General features: G+C 38.1%; 1 protein-coding gene across 12 annotated transcripts in view; it reads right to left on the bottom strand.

The window, feature by feature from the left end:
• Positions 1-203: 203 nt before the first annotated feature.
• Cep128 (centrosomal protein 128) overlaps positions 204-22,329 on the bottom strand; it is a 337,460-nt gene continuing 315,334 nt past the window's right edge. For 11 of the 12 annotated variants that reach the window (XM_035445118.1, XM_035445117.1, XM_035445115.1 and 8 more), the window contains 3 exons: positions 21,578-21,691; positions 9,636-9,735; positions 204-1,354 (listed from right to left, as the gene is read on the bottom strand). In XM_035445118.1, the coding sequence (XP_035301009.1) occupies positions 1,218-1,354; positions 9,636-9,735; positions 21,578-21,691 (351 nt within the window). In that variant the 3' untranslated portion in view covers positions 204-1,217. The remainder of the gene's footprint in view (positions 1,355-9,635; positions 9,736-21,577; positions 21,692-22,329) is intronic. The other variant, XM_035445124.1, reaches the window with a different exon arrangement.

The following is a 22,329-nucleotide window of genomic DNA, read 5'->3' as shown; positions in this document are numbered from 1 at the left end:
TCTCAGAGCTGACGTAGCATGTGGGTATTCTTGAATGTGAAAAGAGCTGCATTCACATCACAGAAAGAGAACACTCACTTCCTCCACACCCCCAAGTGTTACGATAAGCCAGGAGAACATATTTTGAGCGAACATATAGCATTTTTATGACATGGGAGAGATGTAACAAACACTTGGGTCTCAACAGACACAACAGTACAATGTACATTACAAAGGAATAGCTTTATTGTTCCTGTATCTGTGCAGAGTTGTTCCACCATGGCCCAGTGGGACTCACTTCCTGGATGGTGGCCATTATTTAGCATTGTAATATAAAATTTTCTTCACTGGTAGTTGGACGTGGAAAGGTGGTAAGGTTTTACAAACACTTTGATGTTGAAAAGGCTGGGATATGAAAAGCAGTCAGGTAGTACCAAAGTACACAGGGACTCTTGCAGAGTGAACCCCACTGTCACAGGAGAGCGGTGCTGGGATTTGGATCAGAGCAAAGCAAAGATCATCCAGGGTGTGACTGGAGTGATCACAGTGGGACATTTGGCCACAACAAGACAAATAAATAAATGCTGCTGTGAATTCTTTCCAGTGCTCTACGATTCAGCCATCCTTTATAAATTCTTTTGCAGTTAAAAGTGAAGATTGCATTAGTTTTAAGAGACTACATGTTGTAAGAGACTGCTGAGATGACAGATGAAAGATGATAAGCATTTGAAAGGCAGCCTAATATTACACAGGCATCTCCATGACATGTTACAACACAGGAGAATTGATTAGGGAAAAAGCATTTAGAAATCAATCGTGTCCAAATGCTCCTGAATCTAAACTGCTAGAAAACTTTGCCTGGAGGGAGCTCTTTTTTTTTTTTTTTCTTTTTTTTTTTTTCCCTTTCAGCCAGTCATTTTTGAAAGGCATCAATTATATATTCAAGGTTGGGTTGGAAAAGTATGACACTGAAAGATGGGGAAATATAAAGCAAAAATTATCACTTTATCTGCCTGAATGAGCTGCCTCTAAGTGAGCTGTGTATCATTCATAGGTTGATATTACTTCCACTGGATAAACTTTCTCTCACTCACAAAGACCAACTGTAATGTCATGTTAGGCGATGCTTGGCAGTTCCAAGGAGCCAAAGCCACATGGTGTCTTTAGATAATTTGAGTCAAATGGCAAAAGAAAAACCATAGGGTATTATCTGTAAAATGCTCAAGTAAAGTTTTGAGTTATATTTTGTATTTTTTGCTCTCATATTCCTCCTTCTTGGACTGTGGGTTTGTTCCATTCACTGGTAAACTTGCGGCATCTTCCTTGATTGAAGCTAGATCTGGGGCAATGGTTCTTTTGGTTAATGTTGGCAAGGCTAGAGGAAAGAGAAAATAAACCAATGTGAATATAACATTTGGGCCAAAAAACTAATCTTGTAGAAGTCAGTTAATTAAGCATCACATTTAATCTAGTATTCTATAATTGAACTTTACATGGACTAACAGACCTTTAGCATAAATAAAGCCTACCGGTATAATTTCAAAAACAACTGATCTTAAAAATCGAATTTTTAAATTTGTGTCTAGGAGTGGAAGATGATACAAGCACAGAAATTTACAGGGAAAAATTTTGAAGGCCTCTTTTCCCAGAATTCTCTCTGTTACACCCTCCGGGCTACTAGCAATAGGCCTACAGTCTAGCTTTACTGCTTTCCTTATCTCCCTTCAAGGATTGGGGCCAGAATGTCACTGTTCAGGTGATCTTTTCCCTCTAGATGTCAGATCCCTGCTCATCCACTACTCTTAGAAACCAATAATACATGCTAAAATAAAACTCCATTTTAGAACCAATATGCCCACCCACACAGATTCCCAGTATCTGCTTTTGTCTGTCTGATCCATCTATCTCAGTTAAGAGTGAGTCCTGTCTCTACAATTTTGTTCAAATGACTGCAGAACCTGGAAAAGCTGTTGCTGCTATTGATGCATAACATATTGCCATTATTGATATATATATATATATGTATGTATATATATATATATATATATATATATATATATATATATATATAATTTGAATTTTTGGAAGAAAAAAAAGAGAGTGAGTCCTCATGATTCTATCTCCAAAACTCACCTGCATCTTCCTTTACACCCTTACTATTTCCTCGGTCCAGGGTACCATTTCCTCTCCGTCTACTTTTGATCTTGCTCCTCATCATTCTAGTAAGAATTACCTTCCTAAAAAGGAACCCAAGGTTCACTCTGCTCCTGGATAGCCTCTCCACCTCCATGCTTCTGGTGAATTTAGAACAAAATCTAGGCATCTGCCAGCGGCTGCCCCTCTTACTCTCACCCTGTTATTTTTTCATCCCAACAGACCATGCCACCTTTTCGAAGAGCTTTTGAATGTTCTACTCCTGGTACAAAGGTGGCTTTTCCCCACCCAATTTCAGCTCAGCTAGCTCTTGTTACCCTTCAATTTTCAGGTCAAATGTAGCTTTGCCAGAGATGGATTTCATGATCATTCACTTCAAGTAGTGTTCCTGTCCTGGGTTCCTTCCACCACTCATCTTTGAGATGAGATGACCTTGTCTCTCTACTTTATTACTCCCTCCAAAACTGATCTCAAAGCCTTGTATACAAGCCATTCAAGTAGATGCAAGCGAACACACTAAGGGATTTTAAAGGGTCGGCCAACTGCAAACTTTTTAGATGCTTTCTGGAGAGCAACTAGAAAGCCTCCTGTCAAATTATAATAACCAGAGCTAAATGATTTAAAAATATTTAGCACTTAATTGGTTAACATACAAAACCAAAGCCTCATTTCATAAAATAAGCAAATAAAAGATATATTACACTTCCACGGAATAAATAATTCTTTGATGGACAAGAAACCATTAGTTCTATGTTATCAGCAGCCCCAACATTCTTATTGACGGGTATTGTTGGCATTTGGTCCTGGAGGATGGATTACTCTAAAAGAGCTGTTCATAGTTAACCTGGCAGACCTTGAACCATTAATATAATGACATTTTTCTGTTATTCTGTGGGCAAACTACTTTTCATCTAAAAGATATAAACTCCCACAAACTGTCCTTTCAAAAGACTAACTAAGAATGCCAAGGTTTCTTTTCCTAGCAATATAAACTGAGTTGGAGGTGAAACAGTTTTTTAAGGCAACTTTCATTGAACTGCTTTTCTGAAAGTATCAAGTTAGAATATAACCTATAAGTCACTTCTAAATTCCATAATTCTATATGTTTGGCCCTATTGAGAAAAAGCCACAGTCCTTTTCTTAGGCTCACTCATCTATTTTGTTTTTTAATCTACTTTTTAGGGCAGTTTAAGATTTACAGACAATTTGCAATCTATGTTTATTTTAAAATTTGGTTTGGAAACACTAATTCCACAGAAATTAAGCATGTTAGTCTCAAAAGACTGGAGAGTTCTAAAGTCACCAGTGTGCTATTCACCTCATTCAAGTCTAGACTAGTCTCAGCCCTGAGAGGGAGCTGCCCTAGGGTCGTGTGCCTTTCATCTCAAAGGAGCTACACATGGAGACCAGTGGCCAGTCGCCACTTATAAAAAGTGAAAATGACGGCTCCCAAAGCCGACATTGTGACGCTCCCTTGACTAAGCCCCTACTGTCTAAAGGCTGAAGGTAATGGAACCAGTCTTCTAAAAGAGGAGCCTGACTCAGGGCCACAGCTTCCAGCCAGCCAGGATAAATTTGCTAGTGATCGTGCTTTTAATAATGGATTTCTGTGTTCTTATTTCCAATGGCAATATAAACTTACAATTTATACATTTCTTCCCTTCTTCCTGGCAGAGGGAATCAACCTTTTCATGTATTGACCCGAACTATACAAAGCTGACATAAATTACTTCTTAAAACAAACTTTCATTAATACTGGAGCATTTTAGAGACCACAAATTATGCAGTGTTTTCCCATTTCCTTTGTTTTTTCCATGGTCCATGTTTCTGTGCTTGGTTTGGTTACAGTTTGACAGAGGCCCTATATTGGAAAAATGAATGCCTTGACCTCCGTGGCATGGGACAAAGGGGGCCTCATACAGTTCATATTCCATCATAAGCAAGAAGTGCCTGTTCTGTGGACCCAGAAAGTAACGCCTGTCCACGTCTACACGGCTGTAGTCATCTCTTCGCCAAGTTTCCACACAGGTTGAAATGGCTCAGGGCTTCAAAGCCAGATTTTACACTTAATTTAGAAGTTAATAAGAAAATTGGACATTTGCTGGTCAGATATAAAAACTGAGGTTTTTGTGGTAGCATTTGTCTTCAGAACACTCATGTCTAATCAAAGTGTTCAGCTATACATCAGTTTCAAAGTGTTGTAGAAAACACCAGGGGTCTCCCACTGCATCCTTGTAATCCTTCAGAGTCAACCACAGCAACTCTTTAAATGTCTTCTTTGTTCCATTTATATAAAAATGTCTAAAATGCTATTTTCTGATTTATCATTTTTAGACATTATCCACACCCACCCACTTCTTCACACCCATCCTTCCAAAATAGCTACTTCTGAAATTTCAGTTATGTCAATACTGAATGCTTATATTTTCATGACCATGTAAATAAACACAGCTCACAAAACACCTAATTGGTAGACTGTGACAATGTTCCTTATCTTATTTTTCTCCCTGAGTTTATTAATTGACTCATATCTTAATTTTTAATATGCTTTTTGTTCTATGGCTATTTGCTTCTAATAGCTCAGTTAACTCTTCCACATTTCTTCTTTGAGGGTTTTCTTTTTTCCCCTCCCCAAGTGTTCAATTGTATCAGCTAATCTGCTGTTTCTTTGTTTCCTAAAGATTTTCTCAATAGAGTTGTTCTTTAGCATGAGAAGAAATATTAGGAGTGGGCATGGAAGAGCTGGCTTCACCCCTCACCTGAGAGAGATGATCCCAGCTACCTGGACTGACCAACCCGCATGCCACCCAAGCACACATCAAGGGTTTGAGGTGGCACTCCCCAACATCCAGCCCATCGATGACCTGCTGGACTGCATGAAGGGACTGGTCCTGTAGAACCATACTTGCAGGATCTCCATGATTTAGGGCAGCAGCAGAATACTCTGCTGGAGTTTCAGTGAGGGTCCACTATTGATGGTAAACCAGAAGTCACAGGCCTGGAACCCAACCAACAACATATTACACAATGAACATTTGCAAGTAAAGTTGTCTAGACCAGAGTGTCTACTGTGTGATACACCGAAGCTCCCAATGCCACTAAGATGAATGAAGAGGAGATAGAGAGGCGGGAAAGACAGAGGAGGGAATTGTTTTTCTTTTTTCTTTTTCTAACTTTAAAAAAGTTTATTCTTTGTATCTTTCACATCATACCTCTAGATCCCATTCATCTCCCAGTCCCTTCGTATCTGCCCTCTGCCCTTGTAACCTCCCCCCACCCAAATAAGACAAAATAAAATTTAAGAGGAAAAAAAAGAAAGAAAAAACTCATCATGGAAGCTCCAGTGTGACCCAAAGAGTCACACAGTTTACCTTTTTTGTCCATATATCTTTACTTGCAAGTGTTCATTTTTCAAAAAGTCATTGGTCTGGTTCGAGGCCTCAGGTTTCTGCTACTCTAACAATGCTGGGCCATCACTGGGACTCCTCTTGGATATCCTGCTGTTGCTCTGTGTTGCAGAGATCCTGCAGCTTTGGGTCTGCAGGGCCAAACCCTTCATGTGCTCCAGAAGATCATAGATGGGGTAGATATTAGAGTGGCCCAACTCATAACCCTATTTCTGGACCTGGGTAGTTGCAGCCTTGGTCAGCCCACCAGCTCCCTGCCCCCCATTGTTATGACCAGGGTGAGCTGTCATTGCCCAGATAGTTGACCCCATGCAATGATGAGCAAGGGGCAAGACTGGTACTGCTTTCCTGCCCCCAGGGTCGGCTCTCCCACACCTACACCAGCAGGGCCAGTGCTGCCCAGGCAAGGTGCAGGGGCCACTCTTCTGAGTGCTGCAGCTGATGAGGGGCAAGGACAGCTCTCCAGCTCTTTGGTTTGTTTGTTTTTCTATTTTTTGCTCTTTGTTTTTAAATTAATATTATTTTATTTTTATTTTATTATTTCTTTTAAAAGTTTTCTTTTGGAGGGGTGCTACAAAGATGAAGGGCAGATATAGAAGGGTGGGAAAAGAGTGGGTTTGGGGTATATGATATGAAATTCCCAAAGAGTCAATAAAAAAAATATGTTTTTTTTTTTTTGAAAAAAAAATAAAAGGGAAGGAGTGTGAGTGCTGACTCAGGCCAGGAAGCAGATGGGAACAAAGACAGAGACCCAGAGCCAGACATAATGCCTAGAGTTAGAGACCTTGGAAAAATCAGTCCTAAGTCGGATGTCTTCAACAAATCCCTCCCCTTAGGGCATCCTGCATAAGAGGCAGAAAGAGTCTAAGAATTAGAGGGATGGAGGACATCAAGAAAAGAAAAAGGTCTTCTGTATCAAAAGGATCAAAGGTCATATGAACTCACAGAGACACTGACATTATAGCTTCCAGTTTGTTGTTTTCATATGATTCCTGAACTTCTTGGGCCTTCTTTGGGGTTCTTTTCCTTCTGTTGGTTTGTTTTGTCTAATTCCAAAGTGTCAGTTTTTGTTTTAGCTTACTATATTAATTTTATTTTATTACTATTCCACAGAGCCATTTTTTTTTAATGAGAGACAGAAATGGGGTATATCCAAAGAGAGGGGAGGTGGGAAGGAGTTTGGAGGAGTAAAGGGAGGGGAATCAGGATATATTGTATGAGAAAAACTATTTTCAATAAAAGGAAAATAATTAGTGCCCATTTAAGGGCTCACCAATCCTAAAGATAGAAGATTGAATAACACAAAACCACAAACTCACTGGGATTCAAGGGTAGAGCTCCTCCAAGTTTCCCAGGCCAGGAGTGGAAAGGGAAACCAGATACAGAAGGGAAGGGGGTGGAGAAGACAGAAGACTATTTCACGAGATAGGAGTAAAGTAGCTATGATTTTCAGCAGCAACCTTGGATTGGGAGAAATATATTTTCTTCAATGCCCTCATGAGGAAAATCATTTTTAACTTGGAATTCTGTCGCTGGCCAAACTTAGAATTTAATAGTTGGCCACAGTCTTGATCAAGTGTCAAAGGAAGATTCCATTTTCAGGGATACAAAGATCAAAGACACTCCTTCTCCTTGGTGTACTTCCATAGAAGAAAGGGATAAAGAAACAAGGGCCTGAGAAAGTGTCTGGGTAACTTATGCATCACAGCAATCCTGGATAAGCCCTTTCACTCCTGGCATGCATGCTTTCTTTGCTCTCCCTAAGCTCCAAATCTGTGAACCATGTCTTGTCTATTTTGAATTGAGTATAAAGAGCTTGTTTTACCATTTTATTTTATGTCAACTGGAGTTTTGCCTGAATATATGTCTGTGTACCATGCACATACCTGGTGCCTGCAGAGGCCAGAATAAGATAATTGGGACCCATGGAACTGGAGTTACAGACAGTTGTGAGCCACAGTGTGGATGCTGGGAACTGAAACCCAGATCATCTGGAAGAATAGCCATCTCTCCAGCCCCTCCCTTAATTTTAAATTTGTAAATTACATCTATTTGTGCACGTGTGTGAGAGACAGAGTGTGTGTGTGTGTGTGTGTGTGTGTGTGTGTGTGTGTGTGTGAGAGAGAGAGAGAGAGAGAGAGAGAGAGAGACAGAGAGAGAGAGAGACAGAGAGAGAGAGACAGAGAGAGAGACAGACAGACAGACAGACAGACAGACAGACAGACAGACAGACAGAAAGAGAGACAGAGAAAGAGAACGTATTTGTAGGTACACATGTCACAGCATGAATTTGTAGGTTAGTGGACAACTTGTGAACATCTTTTCTTTCTGGGCATCATGTCAGCCCCAGGGACTGAACTTGGGTCATCAGCCTTAAAGCAAGAGTCCTTACCTGTCTAACCATCTTGCTATCCCTCCTAAATTGATTACATTTTTTTGTTATTAAATTTATTAGTGGGGGAGGAACTCCAGTTCCATGGGTCCCAATTATCCTTGATATTTCCTGTTTCATGGCTTCTAAATACTTCCTTTAAGGAGCCATCTAAGAAAAAAATCAAACTAGTAATAGAAAATTGGCTACTACACTTGACTCATGATCCTGCTATCTCCAAACTTCTCAGTGTACCAGGAGGTGGGACTTGTAATGTTTTGAGGTGGGCTTCCTGGTCCATGTTAACCTGAGGAAATTTTTACATTACTTAATATGAAAGACACAAATTTTGGCCTATATATACAGCAGTTGTGATACTATATTCAACTTGAAATGTAATCCATATTGAAGAGTGGATGAAATGTCAGAATAGCAGAGGGTTTATACAGATACAAAATCACTTGGTAAAATGATTAAGACAGGAATTCCAAGTTAAAAATGATTTTCCTCATGAGGGCATTGAAGAAAATATATTTCTCCCAATCCTAGGCTTGGCTTTTGGAATAAAATAATCATGATATAATAAAAACCAAACCATTTGTCAGAAACTGATAAATATTTATTAAATGAACCATGAATATTAATAAGCAAAAATGGGAGAGTTCACCTTTGGATTTGACCTACTTCTTTAAGACCTATTTTGATATATTATTTTATAGCAGGCTAGCTATTTTAAATGACAGAATTATCAAATTTAATGTATAATCCTCCAGGCTCATGATAAATTGAAAAACTAAATTATTATGCAAATTAGAATCTACTAAATAATATTTGAATCCCGATGGCTTAGATAAAAGTAGACTTCAAAAAAAGGACTTGTATATTCATTTACCTAATTTAATTGAATATTAATTGGGCTTTTAATATGTGCCAAGTATCATGTGGAGAGCTAAGGAAACACTGGTGAACAAAGCAGGCATCACTCATATTTTCAGAGGTCAGTCTGTGGTGGAGGGGATACAAAAACCAGTAAATGAAAAGTTACTCAAATTATAAAGATCTATTTATTTGTTATCCTAAGATTTATTTTAAAAATTTGTATTGAGTCTGGGATGTTTAAAATAGAAAACACCTTTAAAAACCATAGCACTGATGCCTTCTTCAAGTATAATGCATAGACCATGAGCCCCGTGGAAGAGGCCCACTGCAGAAGGGGAGAGGAGGGAATGCATGATGGTAATTGGAGTCTAGGCTAGTGAACCATGACATTTTATTGTTGTTACAGGGTATAAACAGTGAAAATTAGTGTGCAGATGTCTATGTATTCTTACCCTTTGTACAAATAAATATTTCTGAATAGTTATATGCAAACTTCTTCCTGTTTTGATTTCCATTTTATTACAAAAAACCTTCTTTATCTTTTCATCTAGAGTTAACAATCTTTAAACCAAAAATTGGTTTAATTGACATTTTAACTTTAGATGATTTACTTCAAGTTTCCTTTAAAAAGTTTGAGGTGTATAAAGGAATTCCATGTTCTGCAGAGAGTTGGTAACCATCAGATGTGCTCTTGGGGGACTTTTTTTTATAATCTATAATGAAAAATTTCTCAAACTTTAGAATGAATATTACCATCATGTACTGGCCTTAAACTTTAATTTCCCCATGAGTTACACTTTTTAAGAAATCCAATTTAATAAGTGGTAAAAGATTTTATTACTTACGTGAAAACCGTGGACCAGACAGCAAGTAACTGCCATCCTGCCAAGAGGATGAGTGACCTAGGCCTCGAGTTTGGGAACTTTCAGAAAAGGGCCTGTTGTCCTGAGAAAGAAAGCACCTCACATCAATTCCACGGTCACAAAATACATGGAAAGAGAGTTGCATAAATGTCCTGACTGGGAAACTATACCATAATATAAGAGCTACATGGCATATGCACAGTAGCCATGTGCATTGCAGATGCAATAAACATTGCAGAAATTAAAACACATGGGCTAAGGCAAATATATGAAAAAGGAAGAAATCACTCATTGCTATGCAGCACGAAAGTTCTTTCCAGTCTTCCCCCTGAACACACATAGATGGGCTTTAGAAACACATTTATAAAACTTTATGTTATTTGCATTTAGTTGTAAACATTTGGAAGTCATTATATTATCTTAATCTTTCACTTAAGTGGTACTCCCACACTATCTAGTGGGCACACTATGCTTTATTCAGCCATTATTTTCCTTGGCATTTAGATGGTATCCAGGGTTTTGCTTCCATAAATACCACTCAGAGAAATACCTTTAAATATGTAACCCTTTCCATATTTAGGTCTACTCATTACGACAAATTCTTAGGTGGAAATAGTGGGTCAATAAAAACAATTGGATGTTTAACATGAATTTTATCAGACTGCTCTCTGTATGATTATATTAACATAATCTTACACATTCAAAAGTTATATGCTTGCCAAAAAAAAAAAAATAAGTGACACACTGGAAGACAAATGTCACACAATTTCAATTTTATGTGTAACCTAGAAATGATGAACTTATGGGAACAGAGAGCAGAATTGTGGCTATTAGGCTTCAATGTGGGTCTTTTAACAATGGGGAAATGATTGGTTTAAGGATATAAAACTGGACAAGAGGCACGGACTCTCTGAAGTCTTGAGGTCTACTGAGAGCATGATAAATATGGTTGATAACAATATGCTATATTTTAAAAGTTGTGAGATAGTATACTTTAAGTGTTCTCAAAACAAAAATGACGAATATGTGTGATATAACATGTTAAGTGGTTTAATTTAGCCATGCCATTGTGAATATACTGTATTCTGTATCATAATTGTGCATGACTTTATTTATGAGCTAAATAAATGAATGGAAAAAAAGAAAAAAAACCTTACACATTCAATAAATCTTTGAGTTAAAATATACAAAATAGGTTCCTGTCTTCATATATGCATACATGTGTCTTCCTTAACTATTAGATGATGACTTCAAATAATCTCATTGTTTAAGTAGGGTAAAAATAGGTACTTTGATATGCTTAAGTAAGTAGTAAAATTACAATTTTTTGATTCTTTTAAAATTATTTACTATGCTCTTTACTCCCCACCCAACCCACGTTTATTCAACAATAATTGGGGGTGGTGGTGGAATGTCCTATGTGCTGAGCCAGGAACAAACAAGATACTGGAGCATATGATCAGGAAACTTTCAGGTTTCCAAAGGAGAAATGCATTCATTAAACAAATAAACTACATGAAACATGGTGTAATGAGGAGCATGATAGAATAGTAAATAACAGAGAGAAGAAAACGGAATTGAGGTCCAAGAAGATGCCCGTTGGTGATCAATGAAGACAGTAGGCAAAAACCCACGGGTAGTAGCAGGAGGATGGAGGGTGTGAAGGAAGAGGACCTCATGGCTGCAGCATTCTGAGACTGACAAGGGCTCTACAGTGAGGTCTAGGAGTGGGCAGAGGCTACATTTATGACTTGAAAGTTGTATTTTTTTAAATTAATTTACTGGTATGAGCACACACAGTCCTAAGCATTTGATGCTGTGTGTGTGGAGATTGGAAGAAAAATTTCCAGACTGGGTATTCACCTTTTATCTTTGTGGAATCTGGGAATTGGACTCGTATCATTAGGCCTGAACGCAAAGACCTCAACCCATTGAGCCATCTTGCTAGTCTAAGATTAAATGTCTTAAATATCATTGGAAGACAACAAAAATTTTTGTAAAGAGAAGGATGATGATAAGGTCAGACTATCATCGAAGACACACAGGGGGAAAAAAAAAAAAACACTGGATAAAAACACCTGGAGTTTGGAGAGAAGAATCAAGAATATTGCCAAAGTTTCCACATCAAACAACTGTGGCTGAGGTGGTCTGAGGAGATGTCTCAAATACAGTTCTTCATGCAGTAAGGCCTCCTGTAACATAACTACCCGATGAATTCACTGCTATTTCTGGACCTTAACCAGATGGTTTTTGTTTTTTGTTTTTTGTTTGTTTGTTTGTTTGGATTATGTATCCTGTACATAAATGTAAATAAAAAAGTCAAAATAAAAAGTATATGCACACACATGCACACTTATAACTTATAAACACTTATATAAATTGATCCTTGTTTCCCATTCATTCCGCAAGTCATTGAATATGAGATATATATATTATATGTAATAGAGCGCAGACTCTACTGTACATCTCCACCAACCTCAGGTTTTTCCTAATTTCAGTTTGTGAGAGTATGTTCTCCATCAGCAGCAGCAGCAGCAGCATCATCCAGTATCATCATCACCCATATATTTATCATAGTTTAATTTACAGTCTCCTATTATTCACCCTTAAGGTTTATTCAGTTTTTTTCCTACTAAAAGCAAGCCATGAGACAGAGGCATTGCTACAAAAAGGGCTGTTCATACTTTAATTTCCTAAAAGTGAAATCACTGGATGGTAATTTTTCACATTGCATTGAAGTTGTTGATCCCACAAATTTCAATAAGCCATGTTTTTACTTGTAAATATAGTTAATTATTTTTAGCTTCCTCTGCCTTGTTTCTCTGGGACACCATGGGTTAGTATACAAGTGTGATATTTAATTTATAAGTATTTGGGTATTTCCCCACTGTGGAGAATCTTTAGAATTTTAATCATCTTACATTTTTAAATGATTGTTATCATCCAGAATGTAGTCTACTTTGGAGAGTGTCCAGTGGATACTGTAGCTGCTGCCTTCGGGGTAGGAGAAGTAGGGAGGTGGGAGGGGGGAGACATGGACAACTGTTTTGAAAGTGTCAGGTTGCTGTTGTGGGCGATGGTATGACTCTAGTCTTCGCTGATTGTTCTGCTAATGGTGTCCCTTAGGAGAAAAGAAGTGGTAATGTTTCTCATCCTAGGCCTGCTGTTGTTTAGAGTTCTCTTAGCAGTTGTTGCTCCCTGTGTTCTGAGGCTCTTTTCACATGCCTGCAGGACTCATGACTCGAATATCCTTTCTTTACATGTGAGAACTACAGAGGTTTAACTGCATCTTTTAAGTTTTAACATTTCATTTCTTCAAACTACTGTCAGAGGAAGCTAGAGAGATGATAACCCACCTGTTAAGAGTTCGGATGTAAATTTAATTCCCTGTGCCTACATCAGGTGGCTCACAGGAAGTCCCCGTAACTTCAGATTCAGGGGACTGACACCCTCTTCTGTCCTTCACAGGCACTTACACTCTCTCTCTCTCTCTCTCTCTCTCTCTCTCTCTCTCTCTCTCTCTCTCTCTCTCTCTCTCTCTCTCTCTCTCACACACACACACACACACACACATGCACACACGCTGTCTTAAGTTTGAATAACCCAGTTAGCCAGAAATAAAATCTTTAAAAAATTGTTCAAATCTTCCATATCATCTTCAAACAGAACCAGCAAAATTAACTACTCAAATTGAATTATGAAAGAAAATTATTTCATAATCCCTTTGAACAATCAACATGCCAGAGTATGAAAAGAGCACTTTCTTTTCCTATATTGTTGCTGCACTCCTATACTGCTATTTCAACTGTGGAATATCAATTTAAATATATTTTACAAGGTGCTCAAAAATTCAATGCTTCTTTTTAATTCCTATCTATTATGGAGTCATGCACTTTAGTGTCAATAAGAAAATACTTATTAAAAAGGAAGAGTCTTTGCAATGTTAATAATCGCAGCTTCTGCTTTTTAACAATCCTTTTATCCTTAAAACAAGGGCCTGTTTTTATTGCTGTCTTAAGTCTGAATAACCCAGTTAGCCAGAACTCTCTGCAAAAATTCAATGGATGAAAGAACTTGCATTTTCTAGTATTTTCCCTGGGCTTCTTCCACTTCTCTTTCATAACTCACATTGTAATTGGTTTCTTAAAAGCTGTTCCAACTTGACTGAGTTCCTCTGCTAAAGTGTTATCTAATGATTGATATTTAACAATGCAGACCAAATACTTCTCTCAAAAGAACACTGTTAGTTCAAAGTTTATAAGTAATGCACTTAATTTTACATTTTTTTAAAAACATCAATCTCAACCCTAGAGATAAGGAAAATAAAATACATGTATTTGTGGATCTGTGGCAGGAATGTCTTCCTAAGCTTCTTTTGTCAAATAATGCACACTCTCTCTATTTCCACTCCACTATGAATATCTGGTATTCCATCAGTGTTCCAGAGAGGTCAACTTCTTCCTGAGGAAACTTCATTCTGTTGGAAAGTTCAAACTGGACATTCACCTAAAATTTGGGCTTCATGTCTCTATTTCTAATTTTAATCACCAGGGCAGGGCTTTGATTTTCATGGCAGCCCATCTTTCCACCTACCCATCCACAATCCTCCACCATTTACCTCAGTGAAACCTGTAATAAGCAGATATTAGCAATATGTGATGATATACTGAAATTAGAATTTGCTTATGTGGATGTTGGCACATAGAAAGATGCTCTCCTTACAGCTGCATGTTCTTTTTTCATTCTTTTCTCCTCTTTATCTTTGTGGAGAAAGTCTACGTAGCCTAGGCTGCCTTCAACTTACAATCGTACTGTCTCAGCCTTGTGAGTGCAGGAATTACAAGTATGAACCATCCTGCTCAGCTATACTTAAGGTGTTGTTCCAGATCACCTCTAAGTCGTCTAATACCTTATCATCTGAACCAAGGTGAGCAGAAGAATGGCCAGTTATGCAAACCATCTTTTCCATAGGCAATCTAAATTGATTCAACAATGCTATAAACCACAACCAACATTCACCACTAGAGTTACAGACTCATGAAAATACTGATTTGCAAACTGGACTTAATGAGTTTAAAATTAAAAGGAAAAGAGGACAGAAAATTGGATGGGTAGGGAAGGATGGGTCAATTTGGGAGAATGGGGGGGGGTAGAGATGATCAAAGTACATTTATGCAATTCTCAAAGAACAAAAAAAAAGGAAAAGACTGTGCTAGATAAGACTATTGGATGGCTCTTTATTAAGTTTTCTATCAGTATTAGCAAACACAATTATTTCATTATTGACACTTAGTTTTATAAAATCTTATATTCTATGCCAAAGGAACTAGGGTATGTAGCATAAAGCTATAGTTGGATAAAAAATTGATATGCTTAACTGAGCTATCACTTCCGATCCATAACTGTTTTTAGATTAAGAAAAAATCCCAGTTTCATTTGGATTTTTGAAAAAGATCTATCTATCTACCTATCTATCTATCTATCTATCTATCTACCTACCTACCTACCTACCTGAGTGATCTAGCTGCACGTGCAACTTTGTGCCAGAAGAGGGCATCAAGTCCCACTATAGATGGTTGCTGAGAATTGAACTCAGGACCCCTGGAAGAGCAAGCAGTGCTCTTAAACACTGAACGATCTCTCCAGCTCCTTGATTTATTTTTTTAAATCTTTCGTTTAACTTTTTAAAAGACAAGATGAAATCAAGTAGTAAAACATGGCAGCATGTAAATCCAGATTATGTTAAAGGAATAAAATAATTCATATTTCCACATGATTTGATTTCCAATCAAAGTTTGGGGTGTTTTACCCAAGTATGACTGGAAAAAAAAATAGCAATTAGATTCCTGTTAGACTTCTACACTAGTTGAACCTAGAATAACATCATGAATTTATTATGTATGCTTGCTCTTTATTGTGGGGTCAGAAGTAAGACAGACAGTGCCCTGTGTTAAATGCCATGCCATACAACAAAGGACATTTCTTAACCTTCCATATTCACTTACACATATACTATTGTTGTCTATATGTTCTTAAAAGTTTGTTTCACATTCTATGGAAGGCTCTCTCCAAAGAGTGACAAATTGGTTGGGTTGAGGGGCAAATAGCGATATATTTGCCTAGCAATTTACATTTAGTTTCTCATCAAAGATGGGGAAAGGTAGCTGTACCTTTATAAATGACATGATAGGGATAAAAGGGTTAACGCTCTCTTAAACTCTCCCATGGTTGCTCCTTCTATTCCCAAGCAATGCCCATGAAATTGTGTAAATACTACACTGGTAATGTATTTTAGAGTATCAAATGTTTATGCATTACTGACAATCTTGAATTGCACTAGGAGCTGTGCACAGCATGTAGAAGCTAGTGTTGCAGATTTAAGTCAGAAATCGCTGACTTGAGAAAGTGCTGAATGCCATTAATTTCTATGAGCAAGGCATAAACAAATTACAGAGAGATTCAATGAGGGAGAAGTGACTTCCAGGAGCAAGCCAGGGACTTATATCACACACATGTTTACACTCAAAAAACACGGCCAAGGGCCTGGGCCATTCCTGCCTTCCTTTCATAAAGACTGCAGGAAGCCATTACCAACACTTCCTCACCTCACTCCTCTAACCCTGTAAAACAGCTGCTTCTTCAAATAGAAGCCGCACACCAACTCTTCAACTGTAAGTTTAAAAACCAGTTTTCTTTTCAGAAAGAGGAAGAGTGGGAAAGGGGGTATGCCTTCTGTGATCTTACCAGAAAATTCAAATGTTAATTAAAACCATATATTTAGTATGGATAAAGGTAACAAATGGAGGTTTTTGTTTTTTGTTTTTTTGTTTTTTCTTGGGCAAACCATGCTCTCCTCCGTGAATTCAGATTAGTGATGCTGTGTTACTGGCTCACTGTGGACATTCTGTTCTATTTGAAACAGCTGGGGCTGTGAGGACGACTGCATTTCCTACAGAAACTCAATTAGTTTGGATGGAAAAGAGGCCATGAAATGCTTCTGTTGTCTACAGAGAGTCAGTGAGAGTGTGTTGGACTCAGCTTTGAGTTGAATTCTAAATATAAACTTTTAGATCAGGCTTTGTTCAGTTAGCTTGGTCAGCTTGGTACACTATTATATTATCATATTTTTATATTACATCATGCTTTTAAAATTGTGCACACTGGCTGCTCAGACTCTCAACAGGTTTCTAGAAATTGGTTCCTTTTTGTCACGGGGGGAGACAGCAGGAGAGGGGTTCTAGGCCTAGGTGGAATAAGAACCTAACTTGCCTAATTCCTGCTCTCACTTCTTTCCTTGCAATGTTGTGGTCGTGCAAGACATTGCATTTCTTTCTTACATGATAGCAATGACATGAGAGAAGCCAGATGCCAATATGGTCCTGCCATTCCAATAGTTACTTGTCAACAGCAATGCGGGACTCAACAAATGAAATGCTAGTAAACAATCTCTTCCAGATTAAGACATGAACAGAACACTTCCCTGCACCTTGTCATTTCAAGCCTCTTTCATTTCAAGGTTCAACAGCCTTGTCCTAAAACCCTAGCGAGGTTGATTGGGATCACCTTGTTGCATCTATACGTTTTCATTTGCACCATCACTGTTTACTCAAAGGATTTAAATTGCTAAGGGTTGCTATGGTTCTTTCTTTGGTTTGCCAATCTCTTGAAGCTCCAGTACAGTGATATATATATGTATGTATATATATTAGTATATATATATATTAGTGCTGAATGCCATTAATTGCTATGAGCAAGGCATAAACAAATTACAGAGAGATTCAATGAGGGAGAAGTGACTTCCATATATATTATATATATATATATATATATATATATATATATATATATATTATATAGTATATATATTAGTACATATATATATTAGTAAACACTAAATTAATGTTCATTGAATGCTGGATTCAGAAAAAAAAACACATGTAGATAAGCTCCAATTCCAAGAGAGGCCTCCTAAAGGCTCATGAATTTGAGTCATGTATGCCTAGAAATATTCCAGGCACACAGACAACACACAGCATGCACATGGAATACATTGTCAAAAAAGCCTGGGAAGTGTTTATTTGATTGCCAAAGAAAAACATTCTATAATGTGTAAGGGAAGAGAGACTAGAGTGTCAAGTTCTCCTTTTCCTAGTTAGGAATTGGCATTATTTTTTTTCCCACAAAAAGTCAATGGTAAATATTTTAGGACTTAAAGGCCCTATAGTTTCTACTGTATCGCCAAATACTACACTGAAGCACAAAGGCAACCCAGAAAATACGTCACAAGTGAGTGTGGTTGTATTCCAATAAAACTTCAGAACTGGCTTTGTCTTAGTTAGATTTAAACAAACTGGGGAAGAAGGGGCTTATCTTGTAACTTCTGGTAAAAGTCATTGTTAGGGGAGAAACCCAAGCAGGAAAGTCACCTGGAGGCAGGAGCTGATGCAGAGGCCATGTTGGCGTGCTGCTTACTGGCTTGATCCTGCTTACTAGCAGGCCAGGAAGAGCACCAGCGACAGTGATCTAGGCCTTCTCACACCCATCACCAGTTAAGAAAATGCACCATAGGCATTGTCATAGTTAGGCTTACTATTGCTCTGATGAAACACATGACCAAAGCAAGCTGGGGAGGAAAGGGTTTATTTGGCTCATGCTTATCACTCTTAATATTGAAGAAATCAGGACAGGAACCAAAACAGAGCAGGAACCTAGAGTCAGGAGTTAATGCAGAGGCCATGAAAGGTTACTGCCTGATGGCTTGCTCAGCCTGCTTCTTAAAGAATCCAGGACCACCAGTCCAGGGATGACCACACCCACAATGGGCAGAGCCCTTACACATCAATCACTTATTAAGTAAATGCCCTATAGGCTCGCCAACAGCCTGATCGTATACAGATATTGTCTCAATTGAGGTTCCCTCCTCTCTGATGACTCTAGCTTGTGTCAAGTTGACATAAAATTAGGCAGAATAGGCATTTTCTCAATTAAGGTTCCCTCTTCTTAAGTGATTCTAACTTGTGTCAAGTTGACAAAAATCTATCTAGCACAGACCTCTTCTCTCCGTCTCTTTAAATAATTTATTTGCAAAAATGAGTATTGGTGTCCATAACTGGCAAGACAGTCTCACAAAATGTCAGACTGCTGAATTATTTATGCGAGGCATCTGCTGAATTTGGTGATGATCTATATATTCATCACAAGAATGGATACATAAGCGAAAATCATTACAAAGTATTAATTCAGGAGCATGGCCATTGTAAAATAGAATCTGCGGGTCTCTGCTACCCTTATACCATATATTTCTGAAATCCTCAAGCTTATTTTCTCATATTTCCAAGTTTTGACCCATCTCACAAACAAGCCTGATTTTGTCTTCGGCTGCAAATCCAATTTTACATAAAACTATGCAGTTACTTGCCACACATGTTAAACATTCATGCCTTTGCCATATGCTATTATGAAAATTGCACTGATTTATAGCAGTTTGACACCACTAGATAGCACAGATTCACCAGATAGCAAGTCTCACTGCATTGGGAAATAATGTTTTAAAAGTTTAATATGCATCCAGACCTCTGTTAAACTGGTAATAATGTAGTCATGTATTTTTAGAGAAAACTTTTACACTACATTAAAAATATAGTCCTACATTTTGTGACTGTGAGCTATATAAAGTCCACTCATAGTATAGTGGTCAAGAACACATAATATTGCATTTAGGTAGACTTAGGTTTAAATACTGATTCAACCTTTTAACCACTCTGTAACCTTAATTCCTTCAGTAACACAGGATGACAAATAATATCAATTTGATAGTTGCTGTAAGGAGTAGGCATGACTTCTCATAAAACATACAATACCTGCAAAAGTCTGTTATAACACACTCAATAATTACTAATTATCACTATCTCCTATTGCCTGCACATTAAATTCTACTGAAGGAGAAATGAATAACTCAGAATGTATGGGGCTATGCAGGAATGTTGGAAGAAGATATAAAAATTGTCATTCAACACGAAAAGGTTATCATTGTAGCTAATAATCCCAACTTTAAAAACTGGTAAAAAGTAATAGAATCATGAGAAATTCTCTTAACTTTGAAGGTATCAATAATACAGTATAACTATCTAAGCAGGATTTACTGAATGAGTACTATTTCTCTACCCACTGGGTACTCTATCCAATTACATTAGGAGGAAGGAGGCTCCTTAGAAAGTATTATACTTGGCTGTAATAAATGAATACATACTGTTGAATAATACTGTATAATGAATTAGTATTAGTATTAAAGTGTATAAATGGACACTTTTTTGCTTTTGTTTTTTTGTAATTGGAGGTACATATCTGAACATAGATGAATTCTTTCTGTATCAATATTCTCTCTCTCTCTCTCTCTCTCTCTCTCTCTCTCTCTCTCTCTCTCTCTCTCTCTCTGTGTGTGTGGTGTGTGTGTGTGTGTGTGTGTGTGTGTGTGTGTGTGTGTGTGTTGGGGGTGGTAATTCTGCCCTGCAGGGATAATCAGGAAATGTCTGGAGATCTTTTTAGATGTCACAATCTAGGTGGGTATACTGGCTGATTTTGTGTGTCAACTTGATACAAGCTAGAGTCATCAGAGAGGAAGGAGCCTCAATTGAGGAACTGTCTCGATGAGATCCAGCTGTAAGGTATTTTCTCATTTAGTGATCATTGAGGGAGGGCCCCGCCCATGCTGAGTGGTGCCACCACTGACCAGGTGGCCCTGGATTCTATAAGAAGGTGAGGTGACCAGGCCAGTAGCTGCCCTCCATGGCCTCTGCATCAGTTCCTGCCTTGGGGATCGTGTCCTGTTTGAGTTCCTCTCCTGACTTCCTTCAGTGATGAACAGCAATATTGAAGTGCAAGCCAAAAAAATCCTTCCTCCCCAACTTGAATTTTGGTCATGGTGTTTTGTCACAGCACTAGAAACCCTAACTATGACAGTGAGGATGCTACTGGTAGACTTTAGGGTTGTTGCCAACCATCCTATAATGCATAATATAGCCTCGGTAACAAAACGTACATGGCCAGAATATCACAATGTTCAAGTCAAGATACTTGGTTCTGAGCTAAGATCCTTCAGGGCTGAGGTAGTTTGAAAGAAAATGATTCCCAAAGGGAGTGGCACTACCAGGAGGTATGGGGTTTTTTTTGGAGTAGGTGTGGCCTTGTTGGAGAAAGTGTCACTGTCGGGTTGGCTTTGAGGCCTCCTATGCTCAAGTTACTCCCAGTGAGACAGTCTACTTCCTGTTGTCTGCATATCAACATGTAGCACCTACCTTTCCACCACCATGTCCTGCCATGATGATAACGGACTAAGTCTCTGAATTGGAAGCAAGCCACCACAATTAAATGTTTTCCTTCTAAGAGTTGCCATAGTAATGGCATCTTTTCACAGTAACAGAAACCCTAACTAAGACAAGGACCAAGTGTGTTCATCTGTTTGCCATCAGTGGATATTTGGTCATGATTAGGGAATAGCACACTTTTTGTCAATATGATCCAAAGACCTCACACATCTGTTTTTGCTTACACATTTACATATTTGAAGTCCTAGCATAGAATTCGCCTACCTAAGAGAATAACTAGAAATACCAAGGCTACAGGCTAAATAGCACAGGATACTGGACCACAAGGGGGCTTCAGTACTGAGAGCAGCTTGTCTTACACTTGGAGGAAGGCAATCATTACCAATATCCTTGACCAACCAAGTGACCAGGGTTTTCTTGGCTCTTATGTGGCATCAATTTCCATAGATAGATGACATTCTATAATAATAATGGAATCAAGTGAATTATTGTCTTTCCCAAGTACCTGACATAAACACCACCACAGCTGCTTTGTAAGGTTGTAGACTTAAAGATGGCTAATGACCCAAGACTTAAAACATTGTATAGAAAGAAAATTACTTTAAAGTTCTTGAGTCTGTATTTGATGTCTTCTCGGCGCAGCTGAACAGAATCTCGTTGAATTCTGTATCTGGAGTATCTGGCATCAGTTTTCTCAGATAAACTGGAGGGATCCTGGAAAAGCAAGAAAAGGTTCAAAATTCACAAATGAAAGAAAAAATCAGTGCTTGCAATTAGAGAAAGGAAATATTAAGATGTAGAAACAACTGCAGTCAGCATTTAGAGAGATACATACAGGAAAAATAGGTGACGAAGGGAAAAGAAGAGAATGGCCATTCGGTCCTTGGCCACATGGATAAAATGGGTGTGACATACTCTTCGAGAAAACTGACCCTCCCTTCCCAGCTGTGAACAACTGTCAATTGCTCCACAGCTGGGGAAAGGGGTGTGTGCTACTGGATAGCATACATTTTTAAATTTAATATTCAATTATTCTTCATAAGCATACAAATTCAGAGAACAAAGAAATCAAGAAAGCAACATGTTCAGGAGCTTTTTTTTTTTTTTCCTTCTCTTCACTTTCAGGAGAGAGAAGGAACATGGCAGTCAGCTATGATAGTTGCCTCAGTCATAGCTAGGCAATTTGTCACAGATCTAGGCTGAAACTCAGCGCCACACCCTTCCCACCTTAGCAAATGAGAAATGTTCAAATACAGATGGCAGGGCTAAAGCATTTTTTTCTTCAAAAATGGGGTTAAAAGAAGAAGGGAGACAAGGAGGGAGCATATAGCCACATTTAAGAAAGAATAAAG

This window comes from Cricetulus griseus, chromosome 5 (assembly GCF_003668045.3).
Source record: "Cricetulus griseus strain 17A/GY chromosome 5, alternate assembly CriGri-PICRH-1.0, whole genome shotgun sequence".
Taxonomy (NCBI): Eukaryota; Metazoa; Chordata; class Mammalia; order Rodentia; family Cricetidae; genus Cricetulus; species Cricetulus griseus.
Note: the sequence above shows the minus strand (reverse complement) of the source record. Positions and strands in the feature narration are given on the sequence as shown.